The sequence below is a fragment of the Neoarius graeffei genome, chromosome 18 (genome assembly GCF_027579695.1).
Source record: "Neoarius graeffei isolate fNeoGra1 chromosome 18, fNeoGra1.pri, whole genome shotgun sequence".
Classification (NCBI taxonomy): Eukaryota; Metazoa; Chordata; class Actinopteri; order Siluriformes; family Ariidae; genus Neoarius; species Neoarius graeffei.
The window spans coordinates 44542334-44566214 of record NC_083586.1 but is presented as its reverse complement, the minus strand read 5'-3'; the positions used below and the strand labels follow the sequence as shown (position 1 = coordinate 44566214).

Here is a 23881-nt window from a genome sequence, read left to right as displayed (position 1 = left end):
CCTTAATCCAATCCAAATGTTGTGGAAGGACCTGAAGCGAGCAGTTCATGTGAGGAAACCCACCAACATCCCAGAGTTGAAGCCGTTCTGTACGGAGGAATGGGCTAAAATTCCTCCAAGCCAGTGTGTAGGACGGATCAACAGTTACTGCAAATGTTTAGTTGCAGTTATTGCTGCACAAGGGGGTCACACCAGATACTGAAAGCAAAGGTTCACATACTTTTGCCACTCACAGATATGTAATATTGGATCATTTTCCTCAATAAATAAATGACCACGTATAATATTTTTTGTCTCATTTGTTTAACTGGGTTCTCTTTATCTACTTTTAGGACTTGTGTGAAAATCTGATGATGCTTTAGGTCATATTTATGCAGAAATGGAGAAAATTCTAAAGGGTTCACAAACTTTCAAGCACCACTGTAATTTTTTTGTAACCAGCAGCAGAATTAAAACAATGTGTTTCTTGGCCAGGTAAAAGCTCTGCCTGGTATGGGCACAACGATAGACGTGATACTGATCAACGGGCGCTTGCGCGAAGGCGAGACAATCATCGTGCCGGGTGTGGAGGGACCTATCGTCACTCAGATCAGAGGACTGCTATTGCCACCGCCTCTCAAGGAGCTTCGTGTCAAGGTCTGGCTCTGGCCTTCCACAGCTATTAGCCTGTACAATGCTGTACGTTCTGATGGATATCTCACAGCTTCCTGTTAAATCTCTTTATTCAGAATCCATATGAGAAGCACAAGGAGGTGAATACGTCTCAGGGAGTGAAGATCCTGGGGAAGGATCTGGAAAAGACTCTGGCAGGCCTGCCACTGCTCGTGGCTCATAAAGAGGACGAGATTCCTGTACTAAAGGTGCTCTCTCTCTCTCTCTCTCTCTCTCTCTCTCTCTCTCTCTCTCTCTCCCCCCGCCCCCCTTTTTTTTTTTTTAATTCAACATGTTGCTCTTGTTGTTTTGAGAACCTTGTTGTGCTTTGTCAAGGCATTAAATGGTTAAACAGCAACTTTTGCCAAAACGTTATTCTATACCACAGTAAATATTTCATACTTGTTAATCATAATCCTGTTCTTATGGCCCTTTTCCACTACCCTTTTTCAGCTCACTTCAGCCCGACACGGCTCGCGTTTCGACTGTCTCAGAGCAGCACGACTCGGCTCGCTTCAGCCCTGCTTAGCACCCAAAACTCGCACGGTTTTGGAGTGGGGCTGAAGCGAGCCAAACCGAGCTGAATGAAGCTGGGGGCGTGAGCAGACACTCGCCTGTGCACTGATTGGTGAGGAGGAGTGTCCTCACACGCCCACACACGCCCCGCGAGCACGCTGGGATCTGTCAACACCGTAAACCCGGAAGAAAAATAATTACGAATTACGAGAATTTCTGAAGCCTTATGCGCCTCGCCTCATCTATACGCTCTTGCCAGTATCTGTTGGCGTTGTCGGTGACAACAAGCCACAGCACCAAGACCAGCAACACTAACGACTCCATGTCCTCCATGTTTATTGTTTACTATTCGGGTTGTGAGACTACCGCTTAAAAGATCACTGATGTCAGTGTTTGCGCCGCTTAACGACATCACGTGACGTCCACCCACTTTCGCTAACTCCACCCAATGTGTCCACCCACTTCCAGCCAGCACGGTTCAGCGCGGTTGTAGTCGAAATGCAACTCCAACAGCTCGACTCAGCACGGCACGGCTCAGCCCAACTCAGCCGCGTTGGTAGTGGAAAAGCGGCATTAGTGATTCTTTGATCACCGTAGTGTCGTGTTTTTTTTTTTTTTCTCTCTCTCTCTCTCTCTCTCATCTATTTTTGGTCATGCAAACTTGGTATACATCTAAATCCAGTCAGAAGAATGTTCATACTGACCCCTAAACAAACGGTACACTGTGTTAAGGAAATTTTAACAGGCGAGTGGGGGGGAACCCTCTAACTATAAGCATGAGCTGCTAACGCATGGCTAACGCTTTACTTGAATCTGTTTTACGCAGAACAAAGAGACGAGCTAGAAAATTCCAGCACAATGAAACCACTTTGCTGACAGCTGTCAAGGATTATTCAGAAAAAATGTATTTGTCTTAGTGAGACGGTGCCACAGACGGCGCGTCTCACCTTTTCCTAGACAAAAAATATTTATACTGAGAGACGACCTTTTTTTTTTTTTTTTTTTTTTGACAGCGCTGATAAATCATCTTTCATAGTATGTGTTTCTGTGTAGGACGACCTGATCAGGGAGCTGAAACAGACGCTGAATGCGATAAAGCTGGAGGAGAAGGGTGTGTATGTACAGGCATCGACACTGGGCTCACTAGAAGCTCTGCTGGAATTTTTGCGCACATCCAAAGTGCCTGTAAGTCGAAAGATCCGTCCTGAAACTGTCTAACCTCAACCTGTCTTCGTGTGTTTGTTTATAATTTGGAAAGTAGTGGTTTTTGTGCTCCACTCTTGCGTACATGTGGTTCCTCATATGGCTTGAAATGAGTACTTGCAGTTCTTTTTGTTTTGCACTATATTTGCTGATGCCTCTGAGGCTTTGTAATGTTCCTAGTATGTTGTATAGATTAACCAAAAGCTCATCCATTGATTTTTAGATTTGTGTTGTTGTTTATTTCAGTATGCTGGCATTAATATCGGTCCTGTTCACAAGAAAGACGTAATGAAGGCATCTACGATGCTGGAGCACGACCCACAGTATGTATTTATTTATTATACATCGCTGTTCTTTTCAGAGCATATCAATAATGGATTCTGAGTAAGAGGGAGCGGTTTGTTATCGTGAGCTAAACCCCGGCAGGGTGATGCAGGACCCTGACGCAGAGCAGAGATGTCTTGACACACCCTCAATAATGACCAGCTGGCTGTACATTATGCTACTTTATTACATGGCTGCTTACTAAAGAAATCAATAACTTGACACAATGTTGGTTTTAAAGATTTTATTACTTCCGCTAATGATGTGGTCCAGAGGAGTGGTTCGTTATAAAGAAATAACAGACCACCAAATGCTGTAATGGACCAGTCAGAATTGAGTATTCAAATGAGCCAAATAATAAATGTTTATTATAAATACGGAGGTGATTTTTATAGGAAATCGCGCATGCTGACTGGTCAAGAGATTCAGGTTATTTCTCGATAATCGCCTCGAGCGATTCGGCAAAATGGCGGCCAATCACTTCGTCAGTGTGAGGAAGGGTTAGAAATAATGAAAAAATGCCGTTCCTAAAAGCATTAAAGATGCTGTGAGGTTTGGTCGAAAACTATTCAAAGGTAAGGTGGAATTGATTTTCTTTTGAAATGGATCAAGTATTTTATGAGAGTTGGCATAGATAAGTGATACAAGTCTGTGTGCGCTTTTTATTACATTTGCATGCCGCTTTTCAAGTTTGAAAAATGATCTTTTTAATATGATTTTTTTTTTTAATTAAAAAAAAAAAAGTTATCCCCCGCTGGCAGAAAGGCCCGGATGGGGATTATGTTGTGGCGATTTCCGTCTGTCCGTCCCGGGAAGGGTGCTCGCCTTCTGAAATCAACTCCTCTCTGTTTTTGGAGAAATTTCATGAAACTTGGCAGGATTCTTTGTTCTATGTCGGTAATACACACATTGTAATTTCATTAAATTCGGTTGCATTTTACCAGAGTTACAGCCCTTGGTTAACAAAATTATACTTTGCCAATTTCGTGAGTGGTTTTTCTTTCTGAAATCAACTCCTCTCACAGTTTTTGGACGAATTTCACGAAACTTGGCAAAAGGCCTTATGACTTTTTAGTACGCATATTATTTTGTTCAATTCGGTCGCATTTTACCAGAGTTATGGCCCTTGATTAACAACCTTGTACTTTCACAATTTCATGAAGGTGTTTTCGCCTTCTGACATCAACTCCTCTCACAATTTTTGGACGAATTTCTCAAAGCTTGGCAAAAGGCCTTGTTATTAGGGCTTTGAACCAGAATTTTTTTCCTATTGGTTCGTTCCGAACAGAAACGGAATTTTAACGTTTCCGGTTTTGGGTTCCACCATTAAATAGACGTTCCCGAACCGGTTAGAACAAAAAAATTTCGTTCCCGGAACAGTTAATTATGTTCCCTGTCAGCTGTTTAACAAATGGCTATAAAATGATGTCTCTGTCTCATCCAGCTTAAGCCAAATGTAGGCTAATTCTATTACAACCTTCATTAAATAAGACAAGAAATAATTCAAAACAATTATTATTTCAAGTGTTGGCGATTTGGATTCTCAGTATGTCTTCCCATCTACACAAACAGAAAAAGTGCCAAAAATGAAAGAGAATTCGTTTAGTGTGTTACCAAAGGCTAGTCAGGCCCTATGCATTGATAGGCTAACAGAGGTTAACGTCATTTAATGTTCGCGAGCCTCTCATTAACGTGGACAAATATTGATATCTTGTTTGAAATTGACGTTTTTGAATAACGATAGACTGCAATATTTACCTCTTATTTAAGATGTGGAGACGTGATAGTAGTCCACCCTCCCGCTCTCTCCATTCAGTCAGCGAACGTCACACAGGAAGTGAACCCCAGCGGGTCATAGAAACTTGCGCAGGAGAAGAATGACTTTTTTTTTTATTTGTAGGCTATGAAAACTTTGGGGAACAAAATAAAAACCGGTATTAACCGGTTACCATTATTTTTAATAAGCGTTTCTGTTCCGGAACATACAAAATAATAAAGTTTCTGGTTTCGTTTCTGTTCCATGTGAAATAGAAAAAGTTCCTGGTTTTCGTTTTCGTTCCTTGAACCGGTTCAAAGCCCTGCTTGTTATATGACGGTAATACGCATATTGCGATTTGATTTTGTTTGTAAAAATTTTCTCAGAGTTTTGACCCTTGATTAAATAACTTTGACAGTTTCATGAGGGTGTACGTTCTTCTGAAATCAACTCCTCTCACAATTTGTGGAGGAATTTCACCAAACTTGGCAAAAGGCTTTGTTATATGACAGTTATGTGCAAATTGAAATTTTGTTTAATTTGGGCAAATTTTCCCAGAGTTATGCCCTTGATTTTGATTATTACCAAATTTTGTACTTTGTCAATTTCATCAAGGTGTGCTTACTTTCTGAAATCAACTTCCCTCGCGATTTTTATCCCCCGCTGGCCGAAAGGCGCGAATGGGGGTTATGTTGTGGCGATGTCCGTCCCAGGAAGGGTACTCCCCTTCTGAAATCAAGTTTTTTTCACAAATTTTTGGAGGAATTTCACGAAAGTTGGTAGGATTCTTTGTTATACATTGGTAATATGCATATTGCAATTTCATTCAATTCAGTCGCATTTTACCAGAGTTATGGCAGAGTCGCCAGCAGGGGATATTGTGCTCTCAGAGCGCTCTTGTTAAAATAATCACCTGCGTATTTATACTTAAAGTATCCACCTCCAGCTCTGTAAATAATAACCAACTTTTGTCTGTCTGTGTTTATTATTAGCCGGTATTCAGCTTGCCTTCGGTGAATAATTGCAAAATAATATTTTCACAATATGGTTTAAGGGTATCCTCGTTTAAAGGTCATTAACTGTTGCACTTTTCTCTCGTCCTTTACAGGTACGCAGTGATCCTGGCGTTTGATGTGAAGGTTGAAAGAGATTCTCAGGAGATGGCCGACAGTCTTGGCGTGCGGATCTTTAGCGCCGAGATCATTTACCATCTTTTCGATGCCTTCACGAAATACAGGGAAGACTACAAGAAACAGAAGCAGGAGGAGTTCAAGTATGTAGTCCTTGTGTCCTAATTCTGTAGCTCCCAACTAATGACTTTCCTCTGTTTGGTCAGTGAGTCAAATTGCGTACAGTATTAGTCAAAAGTTTACGGACACTTAGTCTTTCATAGTAATGAGTGTCCAAACTTTTAACTGGTACTGTACTTTGAACTTAACACGATGTACTCGATTAGTACTTTAAACAGGTCTGTAGATGAGAGGATTCTTTTTTTTAAATAAATGCTACTTGGGGGGGGCGGCACGGTGGTGTAGTGGTTAGCGCTGTCGTCTCACAGCAAGAAGGTCCGGGTTCGAGCCCCGTGGCCGGCGAGGGCCTTTCTGTGCGGAGTTTGCATGTTCTCCCCGTGTCCGCGTGGGTTTCCTCCGGGTGCTCCGGTTTCCCCCACAGTCCAAAGACATGCAGGTTAGGTTAACTGGTGACTCTAAATTGAGCGTAGGTGTGAATGTGAGTGTGAATGGTTGTCTGTGTCAGCCCTGTGATGACCTGGCGACTTGTCCAGGGTGTACCCCGCCTTTCGCCCATAGTCAGCTGGGATAGGCTCCAGCTTGCCTGCGACCCTGTAGAACAGGATAAAGCGGCTACAGATAATGAGATGAGACTCTACATTGTAGAACAATACTGAAGACATCAAAACTCTTCAAAATAGCCAGCGTTTTACCTTGATGACGTTTTGTACGCTATTGGTGTTATCTTAACCAGCTTCATGAGGTCGTCACTTGGAATGCTTTTCAATTAACAGCTGCCTTGTCAAAAGTTAATTAGTGCAATTTCTTGCCGCTTGAGTGCATTTGAGATCAAACAGTAAGTAATACAAGTACAGTAAATAGCCCGATTCTACAACTGTAGTAATCCATGTGTCAAGTATTGCTCAACTAAGTAAAAAGAAATGAGTCCATCAAGAAAAACAACTGAATTATAGTGGTGCTTGAAAGTTTGTGAACCCTTTAGAATTTTCTATATTTCTGCATAAATATGACCTAAAACATCATCAGATTTTCACACAAGTCCTAAAAGTAGACAAAGAGAACCCAGTTAAACAAATGAGACAAAAATATTATACTTGGTCATTTATTTATTGAGGAAAATGATCCAATATTACATATCTGTGAGTGGCAAAAGTATGTGAACCTTTGCTTTCAGTATCTGGTGTGAGCCCCTTGTGCAGCAATAACTGCAACTTAAACGTTTGCGGTAACTGTTGATCATTCCTGCACACCGGCTTGGAGGAATTTTAGCCCATTCCTCCGTACAGAACAGCTTCAACTCTGGGATGTTGGTGGGTTTCCTCATTTTATAGCATATGTTAAAATTATATGTTAAAATTATATATAAATTATAAACGTGTTAAAATTATAACAACGAAAAAAGAACACTCATTTTATAGCAAAATTCTAGCAACACGAAATAAAATTCTTCCATGATATTAAGCCTAGGTCACAACCGAACGTACGATTTTTTTGGCGTTTCCCAAATCGCTGCTTTTTTTTTTTTTTTTGTTCGTGGAGAAAGATGCACGTTGGCCGTAAGTTTGTCTTGCAACCTGAAAAAAAACGTAAGCGCCTGTAGAGTTTGTTTGACATGACAAAGTACCTCTGCGGCCAGTCTACGGCTTGAAAATCAGCACGTCACACGCGCGCCCTCCGTGCGTTTCTTGCACGTAGACCGGCCGTAGGAGCACGTACGGCCGGTTGTGACCGAGGCTTTATCGAGAGAGCTTTTGAATCTCATCGGAGATAAAATGATTTACTGCAAACACGAGCTGTTTTGGTTTTAGCTTCGGGTAGATCAGCCCTGCCGATGTCGTTCAGCTGTGCTCGTCTCCTCTCTGTACCAGGGTTTCCTCTCCCTCTTTCCGAATCACGGACGGAATTCTAAAAAATTAGAACGTGCTACGGTCACGAATACGGTTGTGGTCACAACCGTATACGGCATAGCTAAAAGAATGCTTAAAGCAGTGGAAAAACAGAGTTGCGCACGCGTGACTGTTTTGTATGGAATGTCACTTGACCCTAGCCTGGCAAGCCAGACTAAATGTGAATATTTAGTCTGGTCTCGGTCGTAGACATTTCCGAAGGGTATGGGTAGGAACAACCCGCTGTCTTTCAAACTGTCTCTGTGCGTATAGGCCAACGCTCTGACCAATCAGCGCAACAGTGACTGTGACGTAGTCCGAGCGACAGAAAGCAGTGGGGGAGGCCTTGAAATAATTTTTCAAAATGCGTATTAATTAATAAACAGGTTCTAGATATTAAGAAGTTGAGATAATGACCACAAGTTTGGAGTCTGTACCACATACTTAACATACACTCTTATTTTTTTTAAGTGTTTTTCAAGGGTTTGCTTAAACTGTTTTTGAGAATTTTTATTTTTATTTAGTGGTGTTTGGTGAAATAATTTCCCTTAAATTTAAAATAACAGGAAAATAAGAAACAATCAAAAAGTAATGTTTCAAAGCTGTTTATTAATTCTTCGTACTGCACAAACTAGCCCCATCCTTTTGGCTACGAGCGGAGCCAGCTGGTAGATCAGACTTTTGCCATAGCCGGTTGGCAAAACAGCGAAAACGTCCTTCTTGAAAAGGAATGAGCGGAGAGCCTCTTCCTGCTCATGTTTCAACGAAAACTCCAAGTCTAATTCTTCTAAAACTGATTCCAAAGCGGAGTCAAACGCGCGCTGTTCACTAGCCATTGCCATCTTTCCTGTTGTGCTTTCTCCAGCGTCGCGCACCTTTGTCGTCACTCCTGCAAAAGCCCGCCCAAAGAATCCAAACAAAAACCTTGCGTTGTGATTGGCGGGCACAATTTGATGCCCGGGGTGTTTTGTTGATATGGTGCGAGGCTAGACCCACTCGTAGGCAAAAATATTTTTGGCCGCTAGGCGGGTGGGTCTAGTTTACTAGGCTAACTTGACCCTGCATTTGTACCTCCACCAACATGGCCAACATCCAGGTTTCTATTTTGCTTTGACGTCACTTGGAAGATCAGAATGGATCTGATTTTGTCTGATGCATTTCTATAATCACTTGACCTAAAACATTTGTTTGGCCCGGAAATACCGTATTTTCCGGACTATACGTCGCTCCGGAGTTTAAGTCGCATCAGCCAAAAAATGCATTATGAAGATGAAAAAAACATATATACGTCGCACCGGACTATAAGTCGCACTTTTTTGACGGGTTATTCTATCCATAGAATCTGTGATTGTATCTGATAAGCAGCGCGTGGCTACTGCTCGACTGCATTGTTTATTTAATAAATGAACAGCTGAGCAGTGATAACGCACCCTTTGCCCTGTAAGTAGCCTAGTCTGATTATTTTAAATATCTACTACTATCTTTAATACTATCACTATCGTTATTACTAATAGTCTATATTATTATTATTATTATTATTATTATTATTATTATTATAACTAATATTAGTAGCCTATTACTGATGCATTAATCAGTTTGCTTTTAGAATATTTTTACCGGTAGGGCTTATTATCGCCCCATGGCTCTTTCATCTGTGTTATTAAAGCTGTAGTCATCATCGAGGAGTGTCATTCTTCATTTTTGTCGAATTTTATTTCATCAAATCAGAGGTCAAGTAGGCTATAGGTATATCATCTCCAAAGACAGGTACGGTAGTAAAAACAACCGTCTAGTGAAAAAAAAAAAACAACAACCGCTTTTAAATCCCCTACTTAAGTCCTTAAAATGAGTCATTTAACTCATGTCTTGTGTGATCTGATCTCCAACGGTGAAATAAACCGGCTGTGATGAGTACAGTCTGTTATTTTAGAAGATAAATGTAATATATAATTTAATATATAGACTAATAAAAAACTATCTTTAAAAAAAAAATATATAATATCACGACATATTACTGTCTGTAACTGTTTGTCACTAAAGCGTTTTCTAAGATCATAATGTCTGATATTATTATTATTATTATTATTATTATTATTTTACACACACAATAAGCGCATGTGCGTAAAGTTATAGTAATCCATCCCCCGCCTTTTTTTTTGAGTCGCCGGACGCACCCACCTCCTGCGTTCTGGGACCTCCCACTTCACAAATTAAGCACTGCCTAAAATCACTACATCACTTATTTAAATAACTATAGGCCTATCATTAATAATAAAACACAGGTCAATCAAGTTTATCAAGCTGATGATTTCACTCCAAATCAGCAAATCCATTGAATTCCTCATCCTCGGTGTCGCTTCTGAACAACTCTGCCTCCAGCGGCAGATGAAGTGCCGTTTCCTCTTCTGCGTGGCTGTCGTCAGACTCAGCATCAGCTCCAGTTATTCCGCAGTGAAAAAAAAATATATATATATATACGTCGCACCGGAGTATAAGTCGCATGGCCAGCCGAACCATGAAAAAAAGTGCGACTTATAGTCTGAAAAATACGGTATACACGTTCAGTTAATGTCATGTTGTCCTTTGTTATAAATAAATTAACTGTTGGGAATGATTTTCCAGAAGGGGAAGATGGTATGCGTGCGGAACAATAACCTTTCTCCGTCCCTATCTTTTGCTCACTCCACTAGGCACGTAGCGGTGTTCCCCTGTAAGCTGCGCATCTTGCCTCAGTTCATCTTTAACTCCAGAGACCCGATAGTCATGGGAGTGAACGTGGAGGCAGGTGTACTGAGGACGGGCACCCTGCTGTGTGTACCGAGTAAAGCGGTAAGTGTGTGGTTTGGTTAACTGACTATTTCACGCCTCCTTGCACTGGTGCCTATCCCTATTGTGATCTTTGTTCAGTTCGTGGAGATTGGCATCGTGACCGGTATTGAGGTGAACCACAAGCCAGTGGATATAGCGAAGAAAGGGCAGGAGATCTGCGTGAAGATCGAGCCGATTCCCGGAGAGTCGCCCAAGATGTACGGCCGTCATTTCGAGGCTGTAGATATCATCGTTAGTAAGGTGAGAACGTGTTTGCATGGTGTGTGGCATGATTCTAATTAAAAGGAATAGTTAATTCAGTTAGGGGTTGTTTTACAATCAGGTTGCGCAAGCTAAAAATCACATTTAACACTTCAATATCAAAAGGCTTGACTAAATAAACTTGGTTGTTTATTGTAGCCCTGTGATCGCTCTATTTACCATGCAAAAAAAAAATTTGGTGGTAACGTTATTTTTGGTGAATGTATGGCAATTTTTCTGTGGTTGTTCTGAGTGAGAGGTTGTAAATTCCAGGCTGTGATCTTTTAGTTAGGCTTGACGGCGTGTCGCTGCGCTGATGAACCTCCTGTACGTTTATATGAGAGAACGGCATGTTTCGTTTGGCTTTTAAAGACATTTAAATGTGTTTAATCTACATAAAACTAGTGTCGATTCAAGAATAAATAACACTTACGGAATATATTGTTAATTTTGTGTGGCATCATGATGAGTTTTAACAATATACTGAATTCACAGGTGCCACATTTATTTATTTTTTTAATAAAAAAAAAAAAAGTGATCTATTGGGGCTTTTCCACTACCAACGCGGCTGAGTCGGGCTGAGCCGTGCCGTGCTGAGTCGAGCTGAGTGGGGCTGTTGGAGTTGCGTTTCGACTACAACTGCGCTGAACCGTGCTGGCTGGAAGTGGGTGGACACATTGGGTGGAGTTGGCGAAAGTGGGTGGACGTCACGTGATGTCGTTAGGCGGCACAAACAGTGACATCAGTGACCTTTTAAGCGGTAGTCTCACGACCCGGATAGTAAACAATAAACATGGAGGACATGGAGTCGTTAGTGTTGCTGGTCTTGGTGCTGTGGCTTGTTGTCACCGACAACGCCAACAGATACTGGCAAGAGCGTATAGATGAGGCGAGGCGCATAAGGCTTCATAATTCTTCTTCTTCCAGGTTTACGGTGTTTACAGATCCCAGCGTGCTCGCGGGGCGTATGTGGGCATGTGAGGACACGCCTCCTCACCAATCAGTGCACAGGGAAGTGTCTCCTCATGCCCCTAGCCCCACTCGGCTCGGTTGGGCTCACTTCAGCCCCACTCCAAAACCGTGCGAGTTTTGGGTGCTGAGTAAGGGCCTCTGCATGCTCTTGCGACAAGGCTTTCGCAGACAGCTTTTCACAGACAGTTGTAATTTATCGTTGAGCGGGGAGTAATAGGCGTGCGCGATGTTATTCACCGCCACAACGCAAGGGGTCGCGAAATCGCTAGGAGTAGTTGGTGGGTGTGGTTAGTGGAGTGTTTATCCTCTGGTTACTTATAATGACTAGAACTGGAGTCGTATAGATGTACGTACTTCCTCGATCAACCGCTCTTCGTGCTGCTCCATCTTCGCTCGTGTTTTTAAAAATGGCGGTCGTGAAAACAAACCAAACCGGGAAAGCAGGGAAGCGGAAGTGCGTGTACAGCAGATGTAGAGTGGACCAATCAGAGCCCTCTTATCTGCGACGCTGTCTGCGAGGCTTCTGCGGTGGTCACAATTTTTGGGAGGTGCGCGCAGAGCGTCTGCGAAGGTGGGGGGGCTACGCAGACGCCATCTGCGACGCCGTCTGCGAGGACTGCGTTGTCAGCATAAATTGGCCTTAAGGCTGAAGTGAGCTCAGTCGTGCTGCTCTGAGGTAGCCGAAACGCGAGCCGTGTTGGGCTGAAGTGAGCTGAAAAAGGGTAGTGGAAAAGGGCCGTATGTCACCAGTTTGTGTGGGTTTTTGTTGCTTCCAGCTCACTCACTATTGGTTCAATCAGCTTGAAACTCATGATTCCCACCTAGTGGTCAAAATCTCTCATGTTGACTTGATTTTTCCAATAAAATTGACTGAACACTTTGCCGTCTCGTGCCCATGAAAGATCGGAAAATTTTGTACCCTTCCTAAAAATCAGTGATTTTCTGTGATGAAAAAATGAGAAGGTGTATAAATATCAGTAATACTGTTTTGAAGAAAATTAACAAAAGTTTGACCCTCTGATACACGGCGCATTCGAGCACCACCATCGTTAGTCATGCTCGGTGTCCACAATTTAAACAGGACATACCCGCTAAACTCTGGCTGTTATGCTTAAATACAAAGGATGGACCAATTTCATTGACGGATTACTTTTAAGCCTTCTAGGTGCTTAATTGTAAGATACAAGAAGAAGCCTTTATCTGTAATTCTTACCCTGATACTCAAAATTCTACGTCTATTTTTGGTCTATTAATTTCTGATTGAGGTTTTTTTGTTTTTTTTTTCTCATGAATGAAAAATTAAACCAATGGAAAACAGTTGCTGGTTTGTGACTGGGACAATGGACAGAAATTGACATTTTATAAAATGCTGGATTTTCAATTTTTTTTTTTTGGTTTTTTTTTTTTGAGACAGCTTTACAAAATTTAAACAAGTTTTCAATTCAGAGCTTCACCTTTTTTTTTTTTTTTTTTTTTAATAATTCAAGTACTTTAAAAAATGTCCAGTCATTGCTACTTTAGTCAAATGCAGCGTGAATCCAGCCCTGTGTCTGAAATCGCTCCCTACTCACTATATAGTGGACTATATATTGAGTTCGCCATTTTGTAGTGCTGTCCGAATGTATAGTGAGCATTATTACACCCTATACAGTGCACTCAAAGTATCCCACAATGCATCACGAAAAGTAGTGTACAACCGATGGTCACTAACCAAAGCAATATATCCCATCATGCATTGCGGTCGTGCTGAAAGAAATCAAATCAAAAGACTCAAATTTGATTTAATCAGGGCTTTGAACCAGAATTTTTTTCCTATTGGTTCGTTCCGAACAGAAACGGAATTTTAACGCTTCCGGTTTTGGGTTCCACCATTAAATAGACGTTCCCGAACCGGTTAGAACAAAAAAAATTTAGTTCCCGGAACGGTTAATTACGTTCCCTGTCAGCTGTTTAACAAATGGCTATAAAATTATGTCTCTGTCTCATCCAGCTTAAGCCAAATGTAGGCTAATTCTATTACAACCTTCATTAAATAAGACAAGAAATAATTCAAAACAATTATTTTTTTCAAATGTTGGCGATTTGGATTCTCAGTATGTCTTCCCATCTACACAAACAGAAAAAGTGCCAAAAATGAAAGAGAATTTGTTTAGTGTGTTACCAAAGGCTAGTCAGGCCCTATGCATTGATAGGCTAACAGAGGTTAACGTCATTTAATGTTCGCGAGCCTCTCATTAACGTGGACAAATATATTGATATCGTGTTTGAAATTGACGTTTTTGAATAACGATAGACTGCAATATTTACCTCTTATTTAAGATGTGGAGACGTGATAGTAGTCCACCCTCCCGCTCTCTCCATTCAGTCAGCGAACGTCACACAGGAAGTGAACCCCAGCGGGTCATAGAAACTTGCGCAGGAGAAGAATGACTTTTTTTATTTGTAGGCTACGGAAACTTTGAGGAACGAAATAAAAACCGGTATTAACCGGTTACCATTATTTTTAATAAGCGTTTCTGTTCCGGAACATAAAAAATAATAAAGTTTCTGGTTTCGTTTCTGTTCCATGTGAAATAGAAAAAGTTCCTGGTTTTCGTTTTCGTTCCTTGAACCGGTTCAAAGCCCTGGATTTAATAAAAGGCAGCGGCAAAGAAGAAAGTATTCAGCCTTGATTTAGAAGAACTGAAAGATGCAGGTACTTTGTATTGATTAATGTGGGAAATGATACGCTCAGTATAATATGGCTTTATCACAAAAATACACGCATGTATTTATTATTTTGAAAACGCACCAGCCGACTGATCTGGCACGTTTTAATTGTGCGACAGTAATGACGTAAATAACAGCATGACGGAGTAGTGCCCAAAAGGGTTTTTTCATTTACCAATGAGCTCACGATATAGTCCTCTATACAGTAATTCCCTATAGTGAACGAGTGAGCGATTTCAGACACGGGGCAGGTCGGTAAACAGGGAGAAACTGATGACTGTCTCATTGACTCTGCTTTATTTGTTTGTTTGTGTTTTAACCTCGCAGATTACCCGTCAGTCCATCGACGCTCTGAAGAACTGGTTCAGAGACGAGATGCAGAAGTCGGACTGGCAGCTAATCATGGAGCTGAAGAAAACTTTTGAAATTATCTGAGCGCGTGCACACTTTCACATGACTTTCAAACTGACCTACATGCTGAGATCTTTCTCTCTCTCACACACACACACACACACACACACACACACACACACACACACACACACAAATGTGGGTGTGTCCAGAGTCGAGACATGCCCCTCCCTGTTTTCCCTCCATCTCCTCCTTTATGAGTGGTGGAGACGACAGAAAAAGAAGAAAAGAGGAAAAAAAAAAGGTTTTTCTGTGAGAAACTGAAACTATTACCACTGTTTTAACAGTGACTGTTAGAGAAACATTTACACACTATTCCAGACGTGCCTGTTATTTCTGATCCGCCTGTTTTTAGTTTCCCTGGAGTGTGGAGCTGATTTTAAGGAAGATTTAGAGAAATACACCACCCAAAAGTGCTAACATAGCTCATGATGGATGAAGGCGAACAAGAAGGCATTAGCGTCGTCGTCGTTGCGGTTATTGTTGTTGTTATTGAATGCTGACTGGCTCCTGCTGGCTTTCGTGAATTAATAGCAATGTTAACATGTTTGGGTTGAGATGTAGTGCCAGTTTTGCACGCTCAGTTTCTTTAGTGTCGGTGGTGATGACACTCCATCAAATCACACACTGTACATGCGTTCATCACACCGTGTAGTGTCGGAGAGGGGGAATGAAGGCAAGTGGGGATTTCACTTGTTGGACTTGAATTTAAAAAAAAAAAAAAGGATTTTAGACATTTAGTAATTATACCTGGTCAGTTTCCCCCCCCCCCCCCCCCCCCCTTTTTTTTATAAATATAAAGCCTCCCTCTTTTGGCCCTGGAATGCAAGTCTTTTATGCTCCTTTGTGACTGTTATTTGTCGCAAGGTTTTTGCCACTACACTTGACACTGCCTTGTGCCTGGCTTGACTGAGATTTTGTTCATTTGGTTAAAAAGTTCAATTCCCATAAATGAAAAGGAAAAATAATTGTAGATTTAATTACCAATAAAGAGATGGCATATTTATAGGAGTTGTATTTGAAGCATGTAAGTTTGTCCCGATGTTTAATTGTTCTCATCTTAACCGCATGAAGAGAAACACTTTCTGAAACACCTGCGTCATTTCAAGGTGGAGAGCTTCGGTTCAAATTGGTATACTGCATCAATATGTACTGTGTACTACACAAGATTTAAAAGGAAACCTTCTCCCTGAAATATGTTTAATTATTCTATCCGCATTCACTGGATATGAGCAGTTGCACACTGTGATTGGCTACTCTACTACTAGGCTATTAGCTCATGTACCGTGAGTAGAGGAAAAACAAAATGGTGGAGCGTTTTGCTGAACCAACCAAGGACGAGATAAAAAAATAAATAAATAAAATTAAAAATCTACTCAAAAACAACCCCCCCCCCCCCCCCCCCAAAAAAAAAAAGCAACAAAATATGGAATGAAGTATTTGATGGGAAGAATTAATTTTTTTTTCCAGTAATTATTGCATTTTTCACACATTGCTCCGGTCATTTCACCAGTTTGTTTACATTCTAAGCAGAAATTATTTTGTTGGACATTTTGGATAAAGTTTTTATTTATCGAATTTACAAACAAGAAAAATGCTGTTTCTCAAAATCCAGTGACCTGTAGATAGAATAAAACAGTCATTACATTCAATCTCGTCATGCACGGCTTATAGCCGACGCGGTGCTTCGCGCCTCGTCAGCTGTCGGCTCATGTACGACTTTATTTGGTGGAATAACTGTTAAATATTGAAGTAACTGATGTGTGCTTAGTGAGTCTGTAGCTAGATTCTTGGTGCTGTATTTTCATTGTTTCTTTGAGAAGCTGGCGATTCTCTGCTGTGCTCATGTCCTCAAGAACAAGAGCTTCTTTCACCTCGCACTATTCACCAGATATGAATTACCCAGTGACCACGCTGTTGGCGAGCAGCTGAACAGCATTGTGGGTGATGTTAGGAATCTGTTAACCAAAGGGGAAAATGGAGCGACGTGTTGATGGGGTGAAAAATGTTTTTAGTTGAAAGAGTATTTAGTCAAATCTTTTCTACAGTATATTAATGACCTCCGCCAACTTTGTTGCAGGAGGTTGTTTTCACCTTTGTCTGTTCCTAACGTAACTCAAAGTAGTAAATTTCATCAGATTTTGATGACCTTCAGTGTGTAGCTTTAGTATTATCCAAGTGGTGATTTTGGTGGAGGTATCCACTCTACCACATGGCCTTCTAGTTATACAGTAGTGCTTGAAAGTTTGTGAACCCTTTAGAATTTTCTATATTTCTGCATAAATATGACCTAAAACATAATCAGATTTTCACACAAGTCCTAAAAGTAGACAAAGAGAACCCAGTTAAACAAATGAGTCAAAAATATTATACTTGGTCATTTATTTATTGAGGAAAATGATTCGATATTACATTTCTGTGAGTGGCAAAAGTATGTGAACCTCTGGAATTAGCAGTTAATTTGAAGGTGAAATTAGAGTCAGGTGTTTTCAATCAATGGGATGACAATCAGGTGTGAGTGGGCACCCTGTTTTATTTAAAGAACAGGGATCTATCAAAGTCTGATCTTCACAATACATGTTTGTGGAAGTGCATCATGGCACGAACAAAGGAGATTTCTGAGGACCTCAGAAAAAGCGTCGTTGATGCTCATCAGGCTGGAAAAGGTTACAAAACCATCTCTAAAGAGTTTGGACTCCACCAATCCACAGTCAGACAGATTGTGTACAAATGGAGGAAATTCAAGACCATTGTGACCCTCCCCAGGAGTGGTCGCCCAACAAAGATCACTCCAAGAGCAAGGCGTGTAATAGTCGGCGAGGTCGCAAAGGACCCCAGGGTAACTTCTAAGCAACTGAAGGCCTCTCTCATATTGGCTAATGCTCATGAATCCACCATCAGGAGAACACTGAACAACGGTGTGCATGGCAGGGTTGCAAGGAGAAAGCCACGGATGTGGATGGGTCTCATCTGTGGACGGATGAGACCAAAATAGAACTTTTTTGGTTTAAATGAGAAGTGTTGTGTTTGGAGAAAAAGCACTGCATTCCAGCATAAGAACCTTATCCCATCTGTGAAACATGCTGGTGGTAGTATCATGGTTTGGGCCTGTTTTGCTGCATCTGGGCCAGGATGGCTTGCCATCATTGATGGAACAATGAATTCTGAATTATACCAGCAAATTCTAAAGGAAAATGTAAGGACATCCGTCCATGAACTGAATCTCAAGAGAAGGTGGGTCATGCAGCAAGACAACGACCCTAAGCACACAAGTCGTTCTACCAAATAATATTATGTTCAATTTATATAGCGCCTTTCTCAAAACCCAAGGTCGCTTTACAATAATAGGCAGAAAAAAGAAAAGAAAAAAAGTCCACCAAATAGAGGTCAGGATATCATTCCAGTGGTGTAGCAGCCACAGTCCCACCAAAAGGCGAACAAAAACAAGTCCCACATTTCCAGCACAGCCGCTGTGACGCCGCCAGCAACATCGCTCGAACACCACGCCATGGATCCACAAAGCGAGCACAGAAGCACCGCCACGCAGAGCGCTGGTGTGTCCCAAACCACCTACACAGCTGCCGCAACGCCACCAAGCAACATCACATCGGAACATCACATCAAGCATTAAAGCACAGAGCGCTGGACAACCACAATGTTAAAATGAGCAGTGAGCTCACTGCAGTCCATAGCTGGGAGCACAAGTATCACCCACAGTGAACCAAGGCTTAGAGGGAACCGACGCCCAAAACTGGGTCTGGAGCTACACCACAACCGGCGGACAAAAACACTCAAACATCAAACACAGAAAAAAGAAGAAAAATTAAAATAAAAAAAGGAGAGAAAATAAAAAAAGCTCCAGTTTAAAGAATGGTTAAAGAAGAATAAAGTTAATGTTTTGGAATGGCCAAGTCAAAGTCCTGACCTTAATCCAATCGAAATGTTGTGGAAGGACCTGAAGCGAGCAGTTCATGTGAGGAAACCCACCAACATCCCAGAGTTGAAGCTGTTCTGTACGGAGGAATGGGCTAAAATTCCTCCAAGCCGGTGTGCAGGACTGATCAACAGTTACCGCAAACGTTTAGTTGCAGTTATTGCTGCACAAGGGGGTCACACCAGATACTGAAAGCAAAGGTTCACATACTTTTGCCACTCACAGATATGTAATATTAGATCATTTTCCTCAATAAATAAATGACCAAGTATAATATTTTGGTCTCATTTGTTTAACTGGGTTCTCTTTATCTACTTTTAGGACTTGTGTGAAAATCTTGATGATGTTTTAGGTCATATTTATGCAGAAATATAGAAAATTCTAAAGGGTTCACAAACTTTGAAGCACCACTGTAAATATGGAATTAATTTGTTCGGAGTGGATTTTTCCCTTTAACTTTTTGATATATTGCCCAATAATCTGGCTGTCCAGCTACCAGTTAATTGGTTCTAAAACCATTCTGGAAACATTCTCTTGGTTCCATTTCAGTTTCCCAGAGAAGTTTTCTTTAATGTTCATCTGTTGTGCGTTATGGTTCTGAGAACATTCCCCTAATATTCTTTATAACTTTTTTTTTTTTTTTTTTTAAATAATCATACGGTGGCCTGGAGTAGTTTGGAGACAGTGTTGCCAAATTGGAGACTTTGGCTACATCCACACGACAACGGCAACGAGATTTTTTTTTTTTTAAATATCGCGTCCACATGGGCAACGGATCAGTAAAATATCAGGTACATATGGCAACACAAGGCTTGCTGAAAACGATGCAATACACATGCCACACCTCTACGTGCGCTGTAAGACGGTCCCATCGGAGACACCAAAACAATAGAAGTAGACACATGCGCATAAACCCCTTCTTCTGTAGCATTAGCCACATAAAGTTTTGATTATTAATCAGTAGCGTAAAACGAAAGACGCGGAAAGAGGAATGAATGGGGGTAGATGGAAGCCGGTACGCCAACATTCTGATATCCTCCAGAATTCTTTAATGGTCCGGAATAAATTGAATGCTACACGTTGATGGATTAATTTGTTCTTCTACGCCCTTTTTGAGGAATGTATTGTCGGACTTAAACCAACATCTGAAGACGCGAAATCGCTCCTTTTTTTTTTTTTCCTGTGTTTGCTGGCGGGATTGTTTTTGTTTTTGGAAAGCGTACGGGCAGTGCGCGGTTTGGTACTGCTTCCGCAGTGTTTGGATTAAAGACTCTGCCCTAAGGGCTATTCTCTCTCTCTCTCTCTTGCTCTCTCCCTCTCTCTCTCTCTCTCTCTCTCTCCCTCTCTCTCTCTCTCTCACTTTGCACCATTACACAATAAATATTCACAGTGAATATTTTGTAAGCGCGTTTCATGAACCAAGTTATAGGATTTGTTGACAACTCGCATCGAGTTTGTTACACTTCTACCCGGCGTGAAGCACTGACAGTCATGTGGTTGTGACGTCATCGTAAACAAATCCGTTCTACTCATCCAGACGACTTCGCAACGGCGCCGTTGCCAGATTTTTTTTTTCACTCTGGAACCCGTTCTCAAAAGATTTCATTTTGGGGCACCCAAAACGCCGGTGCCGTGTGGACGCCAGGCCGAAACGATAAACAATTTCATCAGATTCACCTGAATCCGTTGCCGTGTGGATGGGGCCTTTGTCACACGGTTTGGAGACTTATTTTTTTTTTTTTTTAGACCCCCTTTAGGAACTTAAAAAAAGACTAGCAATAAATCTGGCAACTTTTCCAGCATGTTGGTGATGGACAGCTATCACAGCTGCTATTATACAAGTTTATATTGTTCTACATGCTCCACCGACCATCAGTGTGTAACACCTGACTGTGTTTGTGCTTATGACCCATCACTGCCCACCACTATTTCTCCCATACTCTCACCTTTTTCTTTTTTTTCCCCCCTTTTCTCCTCTTTGGAGAGATGACATTTTATAAGCACTAAAAGCAAGCAAACAATTTCCTTCACCGCTACTCAGTCACGGCTTCTTTTTGTTTGCATCCTCATTAAAGTTTTGTGTCCTGTGAATGTGTAGAAGTTTCATTCATGGTACCATAATCAAAGAGGAGTTCTTTATGAAAAATGTATTAAAGAATTTTTTTTTTTTTTTGCTTTAGCTACTTTCCCTTGAAAGGAGTTGGCAACACTAGAACGTTCCTCTAACATTCCAGAAACCGCTGAATTATTTGAACCCCCATGAGCCTTGAATAAACCTGGGAGTTTTCCTATAATGTTAGGGAAACATTCTCTGAACCATCCCAATACAAACTTGTCCCTTTACTGGTATTAACTGGTGGTGGGTTTCCCAAGAGCATCTTAACTCGGAGAGTGTGTATTCATTGTGCTGCTCGCTCTACCATTTAGCAATTATCTTTTTGTGCTGTGATGCTTTTGGGAAACTTGGGCCTGGTTGGTTGTCATGAGGTTCTTGTTACATTTGTATCTCAGAAAACAAGATGGCTCCAAAAAAGCCTTGATTAGGGAAGTGTGGGGAGAATGGCCAATCTGGGTTGAGCTGATGGGAAGGGCTACGGTAACCATAACCGCCCTTCCAGCCATGGTGAGCAGAAAAGCATCTCAGAACTCAAACATTGTTGTAGTAGATAGGCTACAACAGCAGACGACCCCCCCCCAGGTTCCACTTCTGTCACCCATGCCAGGAATTGGAGGCTGCAGTGGATGTCTTCTCATCTTCAGCTCTGCATTTCCAGTATTCTTGTTAAGTCTGATCACTTGCACTGATGTTCTCGGTTACCTGAAGAACAGTTGCTGTTATTCCTTACATAATACTGCTGTCCGTTTAAACTGTTAATGTTATCACGCTGTCTGTTATCACCCAAATGAGGATGGGTTCCCTTTTGAGTCTGGTTCCTCTCGAGGTTTCTTCCTCATGTTGTCTGAGGGAGTTTTTCCTTGCCACCGTCGCCACAGGCTTGCTCATTGGGGATAGATTAGGGATAAAATTAGCTCATGTTTTAAGTCATTAAAATTCTGTAAAGCTGCTTTGCGATAATCTCTATTGTTAAGTTTTTTTTTATTGCGCTTTTGACTAAGGAGGGCCAGGAGTCAAGATTTGATTCCTTACATAATCACACTAATACATGAGCATCAGTCACTGAATGTGTGCCTTTTTTTTTTTTCTTAACTATAATTTCCAGTCCTGCTCCGAATCCAGTTCCTCATAATGACTTTCACCGTCACTTGGATCTTTTCTTCCAAGAGGGCACTCGGGGGAGGAGTGCTATGTGGACATTCACATAGTACTAAGGCATGATGCATGAGCATGATGATGGTTTAAATCCCTCAAGATAACATGTCAAGTTCCAGTCTTGTTGCTTAATTCCAGTATGATAGGAAAATGTACAGTATTTGTGTAAATTCTAGCTTGGTATAATTAACAAATTATTTATTTCTTCAAAGCCAGACTGATCTTTTGTTGTCAGAGTTAACATACAGGAGTGGGTCATAACAAATGACCAAGGGTCCTGCAGTTCACACTCCTTACTACATTTGTAGTACTCCTTCTTAAAATTCTGGCTGTTCCCAAGAGTGCAGTCTTTTGCAGCAACTCTGTTCGAATTTCAACACCCATCTCATCTCATCTCATTATCTCTAGCCGCTTTATCCTGTTCTACAGGGTCGCAGGCAAGCTGGATCCTATCCCAGCTGACTACGGGCGAAAGGCGGGGTACACCCTGGACAAGTCGCCAGGTCATCACAGGGCTGACACATAGATACAGACAACCATTCACACTCACATTCACACCTACGGTCAATTTAGAGTCACCAGTTAACCTAACCTGCATGTCTTTGGACTGTGGGGGAAACTGGAGCACCCAGAGGAAACCCACGCGGACACGGGGAGAACATGCAAACTCCGCACAGAAAGGCCCTCACCAGCCACGGGACTCGAACCCGGACCTTCTTGCTGTGAGGCGACAGCGCTAACCACTACACCACCGTGCCGCCCTCAAACACCAATCTTTGAGATCCACTTTGTAACCACACCAAGGGCTCCAACAATTACTGGAATAACCTCCATTTTATTCATTTCCCAAATCTGCTTTATTTCAAATTTCAAGGTCTGGTATTTATCTTACTACTTGTCCTTCTCTGTAATCCTGTCATCCCCTGGTATTGCAAGGTCAATCAAGAGGTAGTTCTTTCTTTCAATCAACCAACCAACCAATATCCAATCTGGTCTTCTTGACTACATGGCCGAAAGTTTGTAGACCCCTAACCATGACACTGATGTATGCTTTCTGAACGCCTCATTCCAGATTTAGTCTCTCTTACTGTTGTAACCTCCACTCTTCTGGAAAGGCTTTCCACTACATTTTGGAGTGTGTTTGTGGGGATTTGTATTCATTCAGCTACAAGAGCATTCGTGAGATCAGGCAGTGATCTAGGGTTAACTTAGCATTTCAGTGCATTCTAGACGATAGTATTCAGAGGGGTTGAGGTCAGGGCTTTGTGCAGGACACAGTTCTTTTACACTGACTTGGATGAACCATGTTTTCATGGTTTTTGTGTACAGGACCATCGCCATGCTGGAACAGGTTTGGGCCCTGTAGTTCCAGTGAAAGGAAACTGTAATGTTCCAGCATACGAAGACATTCTATACAGTTGTGTGCTTACAACTTTGTGGCACCAGTTTCTGGAAGACTCACACAGAGCTGTGATGGTCAAGTCCTCCAGGAGGGGGCGTAGTAAACCAACATCTGCCTCACATCCACAAAGTCTCCTGCTGGATTACTAGTTCTCACTCTTTTTCCAGCTTGTCCTACTTATGTGCGTGGGGTTGCTGCCATGCAGACCCTATTGATCCACATGCCATATTAATTTGGAGCATAGTTTTATACCCTTCCTCTCCACAGGCCTCCCATTTCCGGGCTTGGGAAACAACCATTCACACACTGGTTCACACCTATGGACAATTTAGAGTAGGCTGGATAATTAGTATCAAGTAGTAACTTGTCAGGATTAACAAATGGAGTTTGAGGAAGGCCATTCCCAGATAGAGAGATAGGATCAAATATGGTTGAGTTTTCGACATAAGGGTCAGTTAAGACAAATGTATTGTGGTCCAAAAGTGACTCGGTGCTAAACAAACATCCATCCATCTGTTTTATTCTGC

At 41.6% G+C, this 23881-nt stretch overlaps 1 protein-coding gene across 1 annotated transcript in view; it reads left to right on the top strand.

Moving 5' to 3' along the window:
- The window catches only part of eif5b (eukaryotic translation initiation factor 5B), a 79357-nt gene extending 63587 nt beyond the window's left edge, over positions 1-15770 (top strand). The window contains exons 17-24 of the mRNA XM_060898876.1: positions 475-636; positions 729-860; positions 2221-2352; positions 2617-2693; positions 5559-5723; positions 10277-10415; positions 10494-10655; positions 14664-15770. Coding sequence (XP_060754859.1) covers positions 475-636; positions 729-860; positions 2221-2352; positions 2617-2693; positions 5559-5723; positions 10277-10415; positions 10494-10655; positions 14664-14771 — 1077 coding nt within the window. The 3' untranslated portion in view covers positions 14772-15770. The remainder of the gene's footprint in view (positions 1-474; positions 637-728; positions 861-2220; positions 2353-2616; positions 2694-5558; positions 5724-10276; positions 10416-10493; positions 10656-14663) is intronic.
- Positions 15771-23881: the final 8111 nt, after the last annotated feature.